The sequence below is a fragment of the Meles meles genome, chromosome 12, assembly GCF_922984935.1.
Source record: "Meles meles chromosome 12, mMelMel3.1 paternal haplotype, whole genome shotgun sequence".
Lineage (NCBI taxonomy): Eukaryota > Metazoa > Chordata > Mammalia > Carnivora > Mustelidae > Meles > Meles meles.
The window spans coordinates 22,421,831-22,438,249 of record NC_060077.1 but is presented as its reverse complement, the minus strand read 5'-3'; the positions used below and the strand labels follow the sequence as shown (position 1 = coordinate 22,438,249).

Below are 16,419 nucleotides of genomic sequence, written 5' to 3'. Positions count from 1 at the left end.
TATTCTGTTTGGGGATAAAATGAAAATGAAAACATCCCAGGAGAAAGCCTACCTTTGAGGGTGTTGAACAACTCCATGACATCTGACCTCACATGACTGCCCCCTCCCCACTGTGACTTCTCAAGGGCATAGGAAAGTCATACCCTTTGGATTTACCCCCCAAGAAAGGTCATTTGTGCCCGAGGCTCATGCTCTGCCTAAATCTACCCGTCTATTTGCCAACTCACTCCTGCTTATACAACCCATCCTAATGATGTCTCCGCTTTACTTCCTGCTGGGCAGTTTGTCAGTTTCCAAAGCGATCAGCCCGAGTTACCAGAGGCTTTCCAAGGAGCTGGCTTCAAAAGATCATATTTAAAGCAAGTCTATGGAACTAAGGAAGGATGGCCCTCAAGTTGCGACCAGCATACTTATGTCGGCTTAATAATTCTACTCCTCCCCCACCCCCCAAAAAAAGCAAAAAGACGAGCTCCACGCTGAAGAGGATCGAGTGTGTGCATTTTTAAAGCACAGGGCGGTAGCTGACAGATACAGCTTATATGACTTAGCATGTAATACACACCATCACATGCATTCTTTGAAGCTCGAGATATCTGTAAACGTATTTCCCCACTGTTTTAAAAACAAAGAGTGGCTTGTAGGAAGGTTCGGTTGGCTCTCGAGTTGCTCAAGGTTGTATCATGTTCAAAAATATTTAATCCCAAGGGGTTTTGACATTGATCTTATAAAAACAGACACGTATGAGCTGAAATGAGGTGCCCAGTACATTTTTGGCACGAATATTGTGTTTTTACCTTTACATATTACAAATACACATTCAGATATTCTAAACAGAAAAACAGAAGCCAACCTGTCTTTCCAATCACACTGTATGTACATTACCAAGCTCACACGATCCATCTTTAGGTGAAAATAAACTTTCAAAACATGGTCATAGGTGCTGTACTACGAAGACAAAACTAAGACATCAGTATCCCGAAACAAACAAACAAACAAACAATAAACAACACCTTTTCTTCTATTCCTCCAACATCCAGTAAGTACTCTTGGCCTGTGGCCCGGCCACTTTTAGGGAACAGGGTTAGAATCAAGTTTCATATTCTGTCCATCTCAACAAATGGCGGATGTTTAGTTTGCATGTAACCAGAGTATGTTCTAAAATTAAATATCATTAATAGAGTTCTTCCTTCCAGATGACCCAGGGTTAGGGTTAGAATAAGCATCAAATGGAAGTAAAAGCAAAGACTGAATTCTGCCTTTTTTAAAAAAAGTTTACATTATTTGCACTGTTGGACCTTCTCCAAATACGACATTGCTTACTAATGGTCTGGAATGATTCTACTCTTTTTTTTTTTCCCCATAAAATGGGGTGGGTTTTGGGTGGCTGGAAAGCGCCTTTAATTATCTCTTGCTGTGCATATGAATGCATGCCTTAAGGAGCGTATAAGCAGGATTCTTTTCTGGCAGAAGGAAAGAATTGAGCCTTAGCTCCCCCGAGACTGAAGCCCAAGCTTCTAGCCAAGAGGAGACGATGTGTTTCTCCAAAACCAGCCGCCCTACCCTGCTCCAGGGCTGCCCAGACGAGCTACCAAAATACGGACTTCCAGCCATTTTCTCAACAGCATGGCAGCCAGGAAGGGCTTCTCGTGTTCGGAGACCAGCCGATATAAAACAATTCTAGCGAGCGTGGGCGGGTACCAAAGTGGGCACCCCAAGCGCCAAGGCTGTTCCTCTGTGAGCCACCAGCCATCACTAGGGAGATGATGCACCCCAGGGAGGCAAATCGACCTTACACATGCTATCCCTTCCTTGCGTCCTCAACTGCTGCCTTTTCTTTGCACCTGTATTATAGAATCTTCCTCCATGGTTACAGCCTTCGTACCCCCCTCCAACATCTGGGCAGAGCTTCGGAGAAGAACAAAACAGTTTTTTGTTTTTTTTTTTCCTTGTAGGACCCTCGCTTCTGAAATGTGGGATTGCAAGTATATTCCGGCCCCTTTTGCAGTCAAATGCTCTACCACTGAGCTATACCCCCTTCCGGCCCCTTTTGGAGAAACGGTACACCTGAGTTGCCCATATTTGGAGGCCTCAGAGGTTTCAGTATTCCCGAAAATCAAACCAAGCCCGTCCCTGGATTTCAGGACCTGGCATCACCCCCCACAACTGTAACCCTTGTAATTATGTGGCTGAAGCTTCCCAAGGGGACCTAGGTCACAGCTTAGGGTGGGGGTGGGGCTGCTGAATGAAAGGATCAGTTCTGGCACTCTTAGCGTACATTCCCTTCCTTTTCATTACTGGTGGAGTGTCAGAGGAAAGGACATTTTACTGACTCGATGTTCCCCCCCACCCACCCCGCACTCCATATGAATTCTCAAATCTGTCATCTACTCTGCAATGTTTTCTGATTCTGCCAGCATCCAGGGAAGCCAGGCTGGCAGATGAGAACGCTCATGGTTATGCCTTCGGCGCCTTTGGGAGGAGGATCATGGGAGGGAGAGGAGGTGGCGAGACCTTCTAGAAGCTGATAGAATATTTGGAAGAGCAGACCAGGATTTGTTTTGGAGCAGATCTGTTCAAGCTGAAGTCTGACCCAAGTTAATCCATCAAGAGATACTTTCCCCACCTAATCCTGGGGCTGGGATTTGTCCTAAAAGCACCATGGGCATAGATCCCCAAATGCGTGCCATCTGATGTAGCCAGAGCAGCATGGCCACCGCTGATGGAGAAACCCAGCTGCTTTTTTTTGATTTTCCTCCCGCCTTTGTTGCCATGTCGGTCATTTTTCAGGTCACCCCCCTGCCTTTGGAAAGGAGATTGTCACACGGATTTGGCCGCAGCTGCGACACCTCCAACCACACCAATTTTGACTTTAAATATAATAAATACAGTGAAAAAAAAAAAACAATGAATCTTCAAGAAAGAGTCTAAAGAAAAGACGGACAATGTTCTGGGGTTTCAATCAAATGCCACGTGATCTCTGGATGAATTTCTCGAGGAGGTTGTAGTTGAGTTCTGATCTGTGAGCTCTCTTCTCAGGCGTAGCTCTCCTTAAATGGAAACTTCATATTCCCTGGTTTCCTGCAAGAGAAGAAAGCACAGATTGGGGAAACTGCTGGGGGACAGGTCCATGGGCAGAGCGCGCCCTGAGAGCCTTTCGTCCTAGCCAAGGAGGTGAGGAATGGAGAGAGCAGAGCTGACTCAGCCGGCCAACCACCCACCTCTCCCAGCTCTGTGAGTGAGCACAGCTGAGCCAGGATGACCACCCAGCGGCTGCTAGCTGAAAAAAATGCCCCACAGACCGATGAGAAAATTAACATCATTTGCCTTGGAGCTACTGAGCTTTGGGATTATTTGTTACTCGGCTTTATCATAGTCCTGGGGAGCAGATACACTCTACTAATAAGTATTGATACGATCTAGTTTCTGAAGTGCTCTTCCTTTATTTTTGTTATCAGCTTGACCTTCCTCTCGGATTTGGAAACAAGGTCTATAGAATGTAAAATAACCTACAACCTCTTCTTGGCAGAGCCATATCGAAAATGACCCCAGTATGGGGGTGGCAACTACTCTGGTTTCTCCAATACCCGTCAAGTGCATGTAATATACTCCAGGCCTCCTAGGCAGAAGAGCTGGGAGGTTTAGGAAGTCAGAGGCTTGGCCCCAGAAGAGGTCATTGTCACATGTTTTCAGGGATGTCTACTGTGTCTGCTGGGTCAACACAGATAAGCAAGCGTGTCTGTGGTAGATGGGAGTGTGGTGGGAAGACTCCAAGCTGGGTTCCCTCACCTCCTGGTGGTCACGTAAGTGTGGGAAGGACTTGTGATTTGCTTCTAACCATTAGAAGATAGCGAAGGTGCTAGTATGTCTCGGCCATGCGTCCTAGTGCCCTGACCAAATTTTTCATGGTCCCTAAAAATGACTTTTTATAATCAAGATACCCTTTGGTATCTATTTGATTGTTTGAGGTTCAAGGGAGACAGGATAATAGAATGATTAATGGCTTCAGTCTGAATTTGTATCTAAGCTCCAGACCGTGCTTTTGGCTGTGTACAAGCTTGGCCTAATCATTTGTTCGTCTCTCTGACCCTCGGGATCGTCATCGGTTCATCAGAGATAACTGCAGAGTGTACAACAGAGTTGCAGGGATTTGGGCAGCTTACGCATTTAAGGGGCCCAGCTCATGGTACATATTCTTCTTCTTATTATTACCGAGCTCTGTCTCCTTTGAAGGATTATAAGCTCATTAATGGCTGGACCAGGTCTGTTGGATTCACGACTGTGTCCCAAGTACCCACCACAAAGTCTGCCACCTAAAAGAGAAGAGAGACCAACTCACCCCCGTCTCGTAAATGGGGTTGTCAAACTCAGTTTCCACGGTGATCTGGCTGTAGGGGTGGGAGTACATCAGAGGCAGGCGGAGGTTGGAGTAATAGCGACATCTGGAGAAGGGACAGCAAAGGAGAGAGGAGTTACTCCCAACAGCGGGGAAGAACAGCCAGATGGGGCCCCATCCAGGGTCTCTCGCAGTGAGAATCCAAGTGGGTGAACGCCGAAATCATAACTCTCTCAGCTTGTAAGCTGGTCACTGACAACTAAAGCCTTGGTACTTCCCCTTCCTGGGGAGGGCCGGTGCTCACCTGGTTTTCCCCTGTAAGGTGATTCGAGCTCCTCTTTCTCGCAGGGTGACAATAGCAATGATGAGCATTTACTGAGCACCTAGTATATACTGTGTTGCCTCAGAGCAACCTTCTTTACCTATTCAAAAAGTGGTTCTTCTAGGGGCACCTGGGTGGCTCAGTGGGTTAAGCCTCTGCCTTCAGCTCAGGTCATGATCTCAGGGTCCTGGGATTGAGCCCCACAATGGGGTCTCTGCTCAGTAGGGAGCCTGCTTCCCCCCCGCCACCAGTGCTTGCTTCTCTTCCTACTTGTGCTCTCCCTCTCTGTCAAATAAATAAATAAATAAAATCTTTTTTAAAAAAGTGATTCTTCTATTACTACACACTATCTCTTTCTTTTCTTGTATTCATCACGGCGTGTTATAGTTTGTGTATTTCTCCTCTCCCCCTTCAACACTGTGGGCTCCACAGAAATAGAAAAAAGTGATATTGGGCGGATGTCTGCCTCAGGGCCTTGACACGTACTGTGGATGTGCCCGGATCCTCCTCTTCCAGATATCTGCAGAGGCTACTGGTTATTGCTTTCAAGTCCTTGCTCCAATGTCATGTCTCAGTGGGAAGTCCTAAAGTGCAATCACCACCTCTCCCCTAGCTCCTTTCTGCTCCCTTTCCAGCTTTCTCTTCTCCCTGCACTTATCATCTCCTAATGTACACAGTTAGCCCTTGAACAACACAGGTTTGAACTGCGTGGGTTGACTTAGATGTGGATTTTTTTGGATAGATATAGTACGGTCCTGCAAGTATATCTTCTCTTCCTTAGGATTTTTTACCTTCTATTTTTTTTTTTAAGATTTTATTTATTTATTAGAAAGAGAGCACAAGTGGGGGGCGAGGGGCAGAGGGAGAGGGAGAAGAAGGCTCCCTGCTGAGTGGAATGCAGATGCTTAACGGACTGAGCCACCCAGGGAAACCTCCCCCAACTTATGATTTTCTTAGTAACATTTTCTTTTCTCTAGCTTACTTCATGGTACGAATATGGTATTGAGGTGCCTAGATGGCTCAGTCGGTTGAGTGCCCAACTCTTGATTTCAGCTTGGGTCACGATCTCAGGGTGAGGAGATCAAGCCCTAAGTCAGGTTCTGCACTGGGCATGGGGTCTGCTGGGTATTCTCTCTCTCTTCCTCTGCCCTCATCTCCCCATGTTCATACTCTCCCTCCCTATCTCTCTCTGAAAAAAAAAAAAAAAAAAGAACATGGTATATATTACATATAACATAGAAAACACATGTTAATTGATGGTTTACGTTATCAGTAAAGCTTCTGGTCAACAGTAGGCTATTGGTAGTTAGGTTTTCAGGGAGTCACAAGGTATATGTATGCAGATTTTTGACTCATGGGGTGTCAGCACCCCTCCCCCTCTTTGCGTTGCTCAAGGGTCGACTGTATATACTTTCCTTGCTGTCTTCCTCCCATTAGAACCTGGGCCCCCATACCAAAGATCTCCTTCTGTTTTGTCCACAGTGATATTCCTAGATCTGCCCCCCGCCCCTAAACTGCCTGGCACACAGTAAGTGCTCCATAGTTGTGAATTTGAAGGAATTCGTAAATATCCTAGCCATGGCTAAATATCTTCCTTCCTCATTGCAGGCAAGTTCTAGGATCCTCGACACACAGGACAATGTCTGGTACGTATTAGATTGTCAGCATATGTTTGTGGCCTAAGTGAACGAATGAATGAATGAGTGCATCATGGGATCAGTGTCTGTGTGTCTATCTCTCCCGTTAAACCACAGCCCCTTGAGCTCAGGGTAGTGCCTGCTTATTTGCTGCTGTGTGGTCAGGCCTCTTGTCTCGGAGGGGTGGGAGGGTCTGAGCAGGTGTATTTCTCCCAGAGCTGAGTTGAATGACATCATCTCCAAGCACCCAAATGCCACGGGCCACGAGCTACTGATGAAGACCCTGTCCCCCAGTGCGCTGGTCCTTGAGTGGATGGCAGTCCCCCACGCCCTGTCCCGAAGCTCCCTACCTGGTGATGTAAATGTAGGCTCCTCCCAGCAGTAAGGAGATGATGAGCACTGGGATGAAGATAGCCAGCGCCATATTTCCCCCTTCCAGCGATGTCTCGGCTGCCGCTTCTGCTACTAAACACACAAGCCAGTGAAGCCCTCGGGTCTCCCCACTCTCAGTCCTCACAGGCACCCGGATCCCAGGTGTGAGCCTGCCTTCCCAGTTCTGCACTCATTCAAAGAGCTGGCATCGCAGACCCTGAGCTGTTGGACCACCATCCCCAGGGGGAGAAGAGGCAGAGAGTAGAACAAATGGGACTGGTTCTTTGCAATGGAGGCCAGACCCATCCTTGGGTGGGGTGCTCATGGGGCTACCCAGAAGAACGACACTCTTTTAACCCCTGGTCATATCATGTCCACTTTTTTGGGGGGCGGGGAGGGGATGGGTGGCTGCATTTGAAATCTGGTTAAAATCCAATTCAAGGAGAAATATGGAGAAAATCTCTTACGTGCTAACTGGGAAGGCAGATTTGCTCGACATTCCACGGGAAAGGGGGAGCTCCTTGCACCCAGACTGACAGGCGCCTCCCATGGCTGCTCTATCAGACCGTCCAGGAGAGGGCGCTGGGCAGCTGGACCTGTTGTCAGTCCTGCGCCCAGCCCCCCATGACACCCCAACTACCAAGACCCAGTTTTGATTCTCAGAGGTCACGGTTGCACCCTCTTGGCCTCACTTGCCCCCCACCCCCACTGGTTTGTGGCAATTGTAAGAACTACGATGGCTATGGTGGAGGCCAGGGGCGTGTTCTCCGCACAGCCTGAAGGGAGACCCCACATCTCCGGACACCAGTCCTCAGGTTTTCGCTGCCACTTCTCCCCGGCCGCGACCCTCAGAGCTCGGCTGTACGCCAATCTATAATCCATTAACCGCCACTCTAGGGAGTCTGAAAAATCGATGCTAACACCCATGACAGATGCATGAGCACAAAACATTACACAGACGCTCATAATCTCCGAGCAACCCAGGCCTCTGAGACACTCTCATGGTTCATTGGTTGTCGAAAGGCAGCAAAGGGGTGGCCTGAATGGAGGCTAACGACACGGAATGCCCTCTCTGTTCCCTGCAGAGTGACTCCCACATGGTCCACCTCTGTGCTTAACACTTGAGCCGGGCTCTGCCTGTTGGGATTAAAATGTCATCTGCCGCAAGGGACAGCAACTAATGACCCGTAATTCGCATAGCCCCATAGCCCCACATTCCGAGTGAGTGATTTATTGTCAGAAAGCTAAGTGGTTCCAAAAACAATGATAAAAATGGCTTCATTGGTTATAACTTTTTTAAAAATAAAAATAACACGATATATACATACATATATATATATACACACACCTTATGACACCACAGCCCCAGTGAATGGTTTGGTACCCAAATGAATGGAGGTCCTACAGAATGTAGACTGTTTTATGTGTGGGAGGAGTTGTAAGGGAAGGGAACCACAAAATAAAAATCCAAACAAAATCCTAGCTAGCATTTACTATCTGTTCCCATTAATAAATCTCACTTTGGGGGGGGGGCGCCTGGGTGGCTCAGTGGGTTAAGCGTCTGCCTTCAGCTCGGGTCATGATCTCAGGGTCCTGGGATCATGCCCCAAATCGGGATCTCTGCTCAGCGGGGAGCCTGCTTCCCCCTCTCTCTCTGTCTGCCTCTCTGCCTACTTGTGATCTCTGCCTGTCAAATAAATAAATAAATAAAATCTTTAAAAAACCCCTCACTTGGTAATTCCAAGAGGAAGAGAATAGAAAATATGGAGGATACAGGGACAGGTAATTTGGGGAAAATGGACCCAGAGCATGCCCCAGGCAGACAGAAGGGTGCTTGGCATGGAAGGCGAGGCATCATTGGATTTATTTTCCCCAAATAGCACTGTGTGGGTGAAAATTAAATGGTTGGGTTGTGCCTCACTCAGGCATGTGGACCCTCATATTTTCTTACCTCGAGAACAGAACTAGTGAGAAATCCCTTTCAGGTCATATTTAGGACCTTGGGCTGCAAACAATGGTTTGTGTCTTTTACAATGTCCTATTTTTGAAATTACCTTCAGCAGTGTGAAGATGGAATTTCTGCTTATTTTTTTAAGCACCTGGAGGAGGACATGCAAGGACCTGCCCTTGTTTTGTGTTATTAGCTTGATTTATTGGATTTTTTTTTCATTATGGAACTCACCTTCTAATGCGTGTTCAAAGCTGTCTTGATTAACTGAAAGGGAAATTGGAAGCATTGGTTAATGTCGAGTGAATTCACTCTGCATAAAATGAAGCCAAAAAATTGGGAGCAAAAGCCTGTGCCAAGCTTTGCTGAAGTTAGTGCTCCGCTTTGATTTATCTTGGGCTCCTGGAATGAGTGGAAATGCCTGGACACATTTCTTTCCTAGGTTCCTGAGAGATCATGACATAGATATGGAAGAAACAAGGACAACAGTACTGCCCATGATTAATTACGAAAACACTCACCGTATGTCAGATACCGTGCCAAGAGCTTTCTGTATGTATTTGCTCACTTACTCCCACACCAATCTCACTGCGTGGATACTATCATCAGCCCCATTTTACGGATGAACAAACAGAGGTTCAGAGAAGTGAAGCAATTTCTCTGATCTCACACAGCTTCCGAGGGATGAAGGCAGTCTTTAAACCCAGACTGCTCAATTTCTCCAGCCTCTGCTCTTACTTATGTCACAGTTCTGCTTGTTTTTCATTGTTTCCTCTTAGGACAAAGGCTGATGAACAGTGAGGCTTAAGATAAAGCCCTACATCCAAAATCCAGCCAGAGCTGAAACTGTTTTCCTGCTTTGAAATACATGTTTATATGAACCTCTCTGATTTCACTTCTATTCCATATTTATGTGAATATCATTCTTATTCCCTGCAAAACAATTTCCACTCACTACCACAGACTAAAACTCCCTAGAATTCACTCATTTCCCCATAGTCCCCATAAAACTTCTCCAGAAGTTCAAGATGATAGGGACTGGCATTCCCAGGTTTTGGCACCAAAGACCTCACGGTAGCTGAGCACCAAAATATACCCACATGGATGGGTTTAAAAGAAGCAAACCCCAGAGCGAAGGGCTTAGATAAACAGATTGCATTATAGGGGGATGGCTAGGGATGGCCACCAAAGGCTTAGCTGTATTCACGTCCTAATACTGAAACTTCCTAATTTGTGCCTCATCAAAGTCACTCTTGGACGTTGGTCATTACCATGTGATGCCAACAAAACAGTTGAAAAGCTAGCTTACTAACTGACTGCAGGTTATTTCTGGAGCTATGGCATTAGGAAAATGGGAAGACTGAGACAGATACTTTCTGCCCCAGACGTGAGCAGGACTTGGGTTGGGTGTGTCTGAGAGTGCGGGAACTCCTACTGTATCTCAGGGCTGGAAGGAGACCTTGAACTCGTGTCCCTCGGAGTGTGGTCAATGGCCCTCTCAGGCACACAGTAAAATGCAGCCTCCTGGGCCACGTCTTTTCCTTTTATTTCCCACAAAGGGAAACCAAGGTCAGGGAGGGAGGGTGGCTTGCAGGTGGTCCACAGCCCAGCCAGGAGGAAGCCCAGGGGCCCTGAGTCCCAGGCAGGTGGCCTTCCATTGGTGCTCAGTCACTTCACCAACTCTAGAACACAAAGCCACACATCCCACTTTTTCTTGGAACAGGAGGTGATTTGTCATATCCTTACAGAGTCGTGGGGTCTCAGGAGTGGAAACAGAGGGGAGAGAAAGACGGAAGCATCCCCCAAGATCCTTTCATGCCAGAAACCCTGTCATGCCTGAGGAAGAAAGTGAGGGGCAGGGGGCCACTCACTGCTGGGCCTTCAAGGGGTTGCCTATCTCAGGGATGCAAAACTGAGCACCTATTATCTTTTCTTGCATTTTTATCATGTGTTTTCCGATATAGTTCTATCTTCCCATCAGATGGGCAATGTAAAAAAAAACACACCTGATAATATCTAGTGCTGGCAAGGATGTGGGGAAAAGGACATTATCACACATTACTAGAGGGGGAGGTGAATCACTACAGTTGCAGAAAAGAATCTGGCAAAATCCACAAAGTGTCAGCATCCACAGAACTTTGCCCACGCCATCAATCCCCCTTGACGGAATCTGTCCTATTTGATGAGAAACGCCAGCACCCAAAGATTCATGAGCAAGCCGATTTCTGGGCAAAAAGAGACAAAACAAACAAGAAACCAGAAAAGAACTGGGAGACCATGCACAGAGGAAGGAGTGAATGCATCAGGAGACATCACAGTGTACAAAGCCGTATGGCAATTAAAAAGGTAAGACAGGGCTCTATTTTTTCTTTTTTCCCTCTTGACAGATATGTGGCGTTTTTTACTTGGCAACACACGAACACTCCCTGCCCGCTCTTTGCAGTGTGTCTCATTGTGTCCAGGGAACTGGGGAGACTGGACTTTCACTGGTGATCAGTACCAGCTTCCCCAGCGAACGAATGGAAGGGATGGAGAAAGGAAGGGAAAAACCGTTAATGCTTCATTGGCAACTTTGGTTTCTTCTATTTCTTGCATGAGATACTTTTGTAGCAAATCCAAAAACGGAACATACACAGTCAGGGGGCAGATTACATGGAGAGTCAAAAACGGTCCTTCCACGGTGTCCTTACTTAGATTTTTTTTTTAAGATTTTATTTATTTGATAGAGACAGCGAGAGAGGGAACACAAGCAAGGAGGAGTGGGAGAGGGAGAAGCAGGCTTCCCGCTGAGCAGGGAACTGGATGTGGGCTCCATCCCCGGACCCTGGGATTATGACCTGAGCCAAAAGCAGATGCTTATTGACTGAGCCACCCAGGCGCCCTCCTTAATTAGATTTTTTAAAAACACACCCTATTAATTTCCCTCCACACAGAACACTTACCAACAATACCAGATCAACTCCTATGAATGTCCCTGTAGCAGTTAGAAGGTTTATAGGCAATCTTTCCCCCAGGAAAACATCCCAGTGTTTCACCTTGACAAAGTGGATTTCCTGTGCCATCAAAAAGAAGTCAAGCACAGGGCTAGACTTTGTCAAAAATTATGGCAGGGAAGAGGAGGGAGGCAGTTGTCTTAAATCTCAGTTGCTGATCTCTTACTTTTTTTCTGCATTTCAATGGGATCTCTTGCCCTCTTATTAAGAACTGCTTCTATAAGGTCTTGGCTCTCACAGGATAGTCTCTGGCTTGATTCCAGGTGAGAATACACAGCATCTCTAGGCCAGTGTTTCCCACACTTGCCTGAGAATAAGACTCACCGCTGCTGCTAGTGACCCTGGGCCCTGGTTCCTGCCTTAGACCCGGTGACTTATCATCCCCCCTTCAGGGGTCCAGAAATCTGTTTATATTTGTATCTTACGTTCAGAAACCACTGCCCTAAGTGTCTCAGATTCAAAGTGCATTGGAGCAACCCATAGCTTGTTAAAATGCATATTATAGGGTCCTACCCCTCAGTGATTCAAATTTTGAAGAGCTGGAGTAGCAGATTCAAGAACATGTTTCTCATAAGCAGGCTGGGTGATTCGAATGCTGAATGAGGGGTTGGAAGCCACCAGACTCACAGCCTTGAAGTCCACCCAGCAGGCGGCTCACTGGGGAAGAGGCAGGGACTTCACAATCAGGAGATGTGGGTTCAAATCCCGGATTTGTCTTGTAATAGCCGTGTGTCTTTGGGAAAGTCACTTAACTTCTTTGAGCCTCTCCTTTTGTAACCGTACCATGGGTAAGATGCCTCATCTATCTTAGAGTGTGGTCCCGAGGTTTAAATGAGGCCATTCAGGAAAAAAAAGTAAAAATATTTAAAAAAGCATAGGTAAGGGTGCCTGGGTGGCTCAGTTGGTTAGGCAACTGCCTTCAGCTTGGGACATGATCCCCAGGTCCCAGGATTGAGTCCTGCAATGGGCTCCCAGCTCTGCTTCTCCCTCTGATCCTCTCCCCATTCCTGCTCTCTTGTTGTCTCTCAAATAAACAGATAAAATCTTAAAAAAATAAAAAACAGAGATAAATTTCATATAACATGGAATTAATCAGTTTAAAGTGTGCAATTTGGTGGCATTTAGCACATTCACGATTTTGGGGAGCTACCATCTCTCTCTAGTTGGAGAACATTTTCATCAGCCCGAAAAGGTAACGTTGTACCAACTAAGTAGTTACTTTTCTCTCACCACCCCAGCTCTGAGAGCCACCAGTGCTTCCCTTCTCTATGGGTTTACAGATTTGGCATATTTCATATAGATGGAATCATAGGATATGTGATCTTTTGTGTCTGGCTTCTTTCCCTTAGCATCATGTTTTCAAGGTCCATTCAGGCTGTGACAGGTGTCAGCCCTCCATTCATCTTCATGGCTGAATAATATTCCACTATGGCTAGGTCACATTTTATTTGTTTGTTTCCCAGTAGATGGACATTAGGGTAGTTCCCATCTCTTGTGAGCAATGCTACTAGGAATATTCGTGTACATGTAAGTACTTGTTTGCAATTATTTTGTGCCTCTACCTAGGAGTAGAAATGCTGGTTGGAAAACATTTGTAAGGCTTAATTAAGGCTGAAGTTCATCATAAAGCATCTGGGGATCCATTGAAGTTATGGGCTCCCAAGGAGAAATGTAAAACTCCATGATGCCTCTGTCCCTGCTGGGGAAAGAATTCAGAACTTTCTGCCTCATTCTCGAAGGGGCATTAATGCCATAAAAGGTTAAGATCAGATTTAGGATATTGTTATTAATTGTATACCTCAAAGACCAGGATAAACAAACCCAAATCTCACTGGCCTTGTCAAAATTTAATTTCGGTGATGAGTGTTTACTGATTTTGAAACAAGTTTTCCCTCTTCACCATCTCTGGGATGGGGGCATGTCTTGCAACCAATGGCATGCTAATTTGCTGCCACCAGGTGGCGCTCATGATGCCTGTGTGTGCGCCTTCGCCCATCACAGCATCATCAGCGTTTGGGGAGGGTAAGAGCGGCCGGGGAGACCACCCCAGGGGCAACCGGGGAGCCCTCGTAACCCCTGGGAACCAAGTGGTTGTGAAAACGGGATGCAGGAGGCAGGGAAGGTTTAAGCCACATAACCGAAGCAGGAGTTCAAAGCAGAATGGCTCTCCTTCATGATAAAAATCTAAGCTCGAAACAGAGCTGTTAGTAAGTAGAGATGAAAATGCTAAGCCAGGAGAAGGCATTGTGCCATCGTTTCATTGGCAGCACTTTTTTCTTTCTTTCTCGGTGCAGAAAATAATGGCGGTATCTTAGATGTCAGGAAATACAGTAGCTGGACTTTTGAGAGCGAATTGAGATTCATAGCAAGAAGCCAGACTGGACATCTCCTGCTCCCGGTCCCTGCGTGGCGAGTAGGTTTCTGTACCTTTACAAACGGGTAGAGGCCCATTCCAGTGGGATGGCTGTCCCAGGATGCATCGAATGGTCACTTCGCCCATGAGCTCAAAGCCTTCGTAGCACATGAAGGTGAGGGACTCTCCCGGCAGGTAGAGCCGCTTGTACAGGATCTGGTAGCCGTTTTCGGGCAAGCCAGGGTTGTCACATGCCAGGGACTCCTCAGCTGAAATGCAAGCCCGAAACAGCTCTGATGAGATCACGCAAATCCCAGGGGACTCCCGCTCACAGCCTGTCTGATCTGGCTTTCGCCACCCTCGCTAGTACCTTTCGCCAGTACGGTCTCTCTGCCTTTCCCTCACCTCCAATGCTTTTCCATCCCCCAAACTCACCTCCCCATCTTCTACCCCTGGCCGCCTATTACGCATGGGCACCATCGAACGTCCCAGGATGTGGAATCTGGCTGAAAATCTGGGTTCTACTACATACTCGCTGTGTGGTCTCCAGCAAGGGCCACAACCTCTCTGAGCCTCGATTTTTCTTATCAGCAAAATGGGAATATTCTCATAGGGGTTTGGAAGATTAAATAAGATCATGAATATAAGGCATTTAGCATGTTCTTGGCAGGTCATAGGTGCTCAATTAATGATGGATGGCCGTGTTGTCATATTATGAAATATTCTTCCTTACACCTTACACCTTACCTGCCCACCCAGCTTGGATAAGTCTGGTCTTTCAGTACTCAGTCCTCATTTCTCCACCTCCAAGGAGCCTTTCCTGGTGCCCTCTATCCCTCATAGAGTCACTAATCTTCCTAGTTCTTCCTCTGCCCCAGCACTGAACACACTGCATTGTATTTAATCATTTAATATCGCTTCTCCTCCCTGGGGATGAACTTGTTAGGACGTGCTTGAAGCCCAGGGCCTGCTCTATAAGGACTCACATATATGATCCGACGCTATACAGTAGGAGCATCATAAATGATGCCTGGCAGCTTAAGACATACTAGAGAATTGAACCCATTCCTGATTTAACCTATTCCAGGCTCTGGACTCTAAGTTTCCTGCTTATTACATAAATGGACTGGTCAAGACCCCATCTTCATCTGAAATGTGGCTGGGCGATGCCATTCCCACTCAAAGGATGTACCCACACTTCGAAATAAGACCATCAAAGGCAGATTTTCTCAACCTTAGATGCTATTGACATTTTGGGCTGGGTAATTCCTTGTGATGGGGCCATCTCCACCTTACAGGACGTGGAGCCAGGACTAGATCCTGACCTCTATCCACTTGTTCTTTGTTGTGACAACCAAACATGTCTCTAGGAATTGCCACTGACACATGTCTCCCGGGAGCAGAGTCACCCCGGCTGAGAATCACTGATCTCGGCTCTTCAACAATTCCGTGTGAACTCATTCTGTTCTTTCTCAGGAATACAACTGAGCTGGGCTGGCAGTCTTGGAAACGGTCACAAACCCACCCTCATTTTTATATTCTTCCCGTTTCTCCCCTCTCCTTAACTAGAGGGGGAAAATGTACATTTTGGGGGAACACATTGGAACAAAATGTGAAAATCAGTTTCCCCACGTATTGCTATGAACTGTTCGTAAAATACCCCACAAATATCAAAGCGCCAAATCTGTGTGATCATTAGCAACCAACGGTCCCCAAGCCCTCGCTGTGGGCCACACACATGGTTACCAGCACCTGTATTTACGGTTGGCACGATCATCCTTTTTGATGGGGATGCTGGCTTGTCTGAAGTCATCTAACCGGCAAGTGGTGGACCCGGCGGGTTTGAAATCTGGTGCATTGAATGGCTCTGGGGTAGTGGAGGTAGGAGGGGCCCTTCTTGTGCCAAGTCCCCTGGACTGTCATGAATTCCTCTGAGCTACTGCTTTCTCAGAGACAGGAATTTCTAAGTGAAGATGGGGCACCCAGCTGAAAGCCGGCATGGGAGCCAAGTTTGAGGCCACTGGGGATGATGCATCCGTGGAAACTTTTACTATGGCCTCGGTCTGGCCACGCGGGCTCTGCCGCGGTCAGGAGATCCCCGTGTCTCCTATTTGTGGTGTTCCGAGGGCAGAGTGTGAAGAGCCAGGGCCTCCTGGGAATCCCTAAGCATCTCCCTGGGGAACCGCCCATAAAACCCTCACTGAATTTGTAGGCTCTTCATTACTTTTGGTGGTGTGGTTTTATCTTCTGGATGGGAGCTTTGGGAGTCAGGTACCATCAAAGAAGGGAAGTTGCAACAAAGACTGCATTTAGTACTGCCAACAACATCGATCGCAGTAATAGTAGCAAGGGCTGTCATTTCTTGAGCCTGCAAAAACCCACCTGGTAAGTGAGTTATGTATTTGGGTCTATGAACAGGTAGAGAGATTATTTCAATAAGCTGCCGCAAGTGCTGTGGTCA

At 47.0% G+C, this 16,419-nt stretch overlaps 1 protein-coding gene across 5 annotated transcripts in view; it reads right to left on the bottom strand.

Annotated features, from left to right (window-relative positions):
- Window positions 1-3,027: 3,027 nt before the first annotated feature.
- Window positions 3,028-16,419, bottom strand: part of SEZ6L (seizure related 6 homolog like) — a 195,983-nt gene continuing 182,591 nt past the window's right edge. Inside the window, exons 13-17 of one of the 5 annotated variants that reach the window (XM_046025900.1) lie at window positions 14,033-14,227; window positions 8,847-8,879; window positions 6,643-6,757; window positions 4,337-4,439; window positions 3,028-3,078 (exon numbers count right to left, since the gene is read on the bottom strand). In XM_046025900.1, coding sequence (XP_045881856.1) covers window positions 3,049-3,078; window positions 4,337-4,439; window positions 6,643-6,757; window positions 8,847-8,879; window positions 14,033-14,227 — 476 coding nt within the window. In that variant the 3' untranslated portion in view covers window positions 3,028-3,048. The remainder of the gene's footprint in view (window positions 3,079-4,336; window positions 4,440-6,642; window positions 6,758-8,846; window positions 8,880-14,032; window positions 14,228-16,419) is intronic. The other 4 variants (XM_046025901.1, XM_046025903.1, XM_046025904.1 and 1 more) reach the window with 4 other exon arrangements.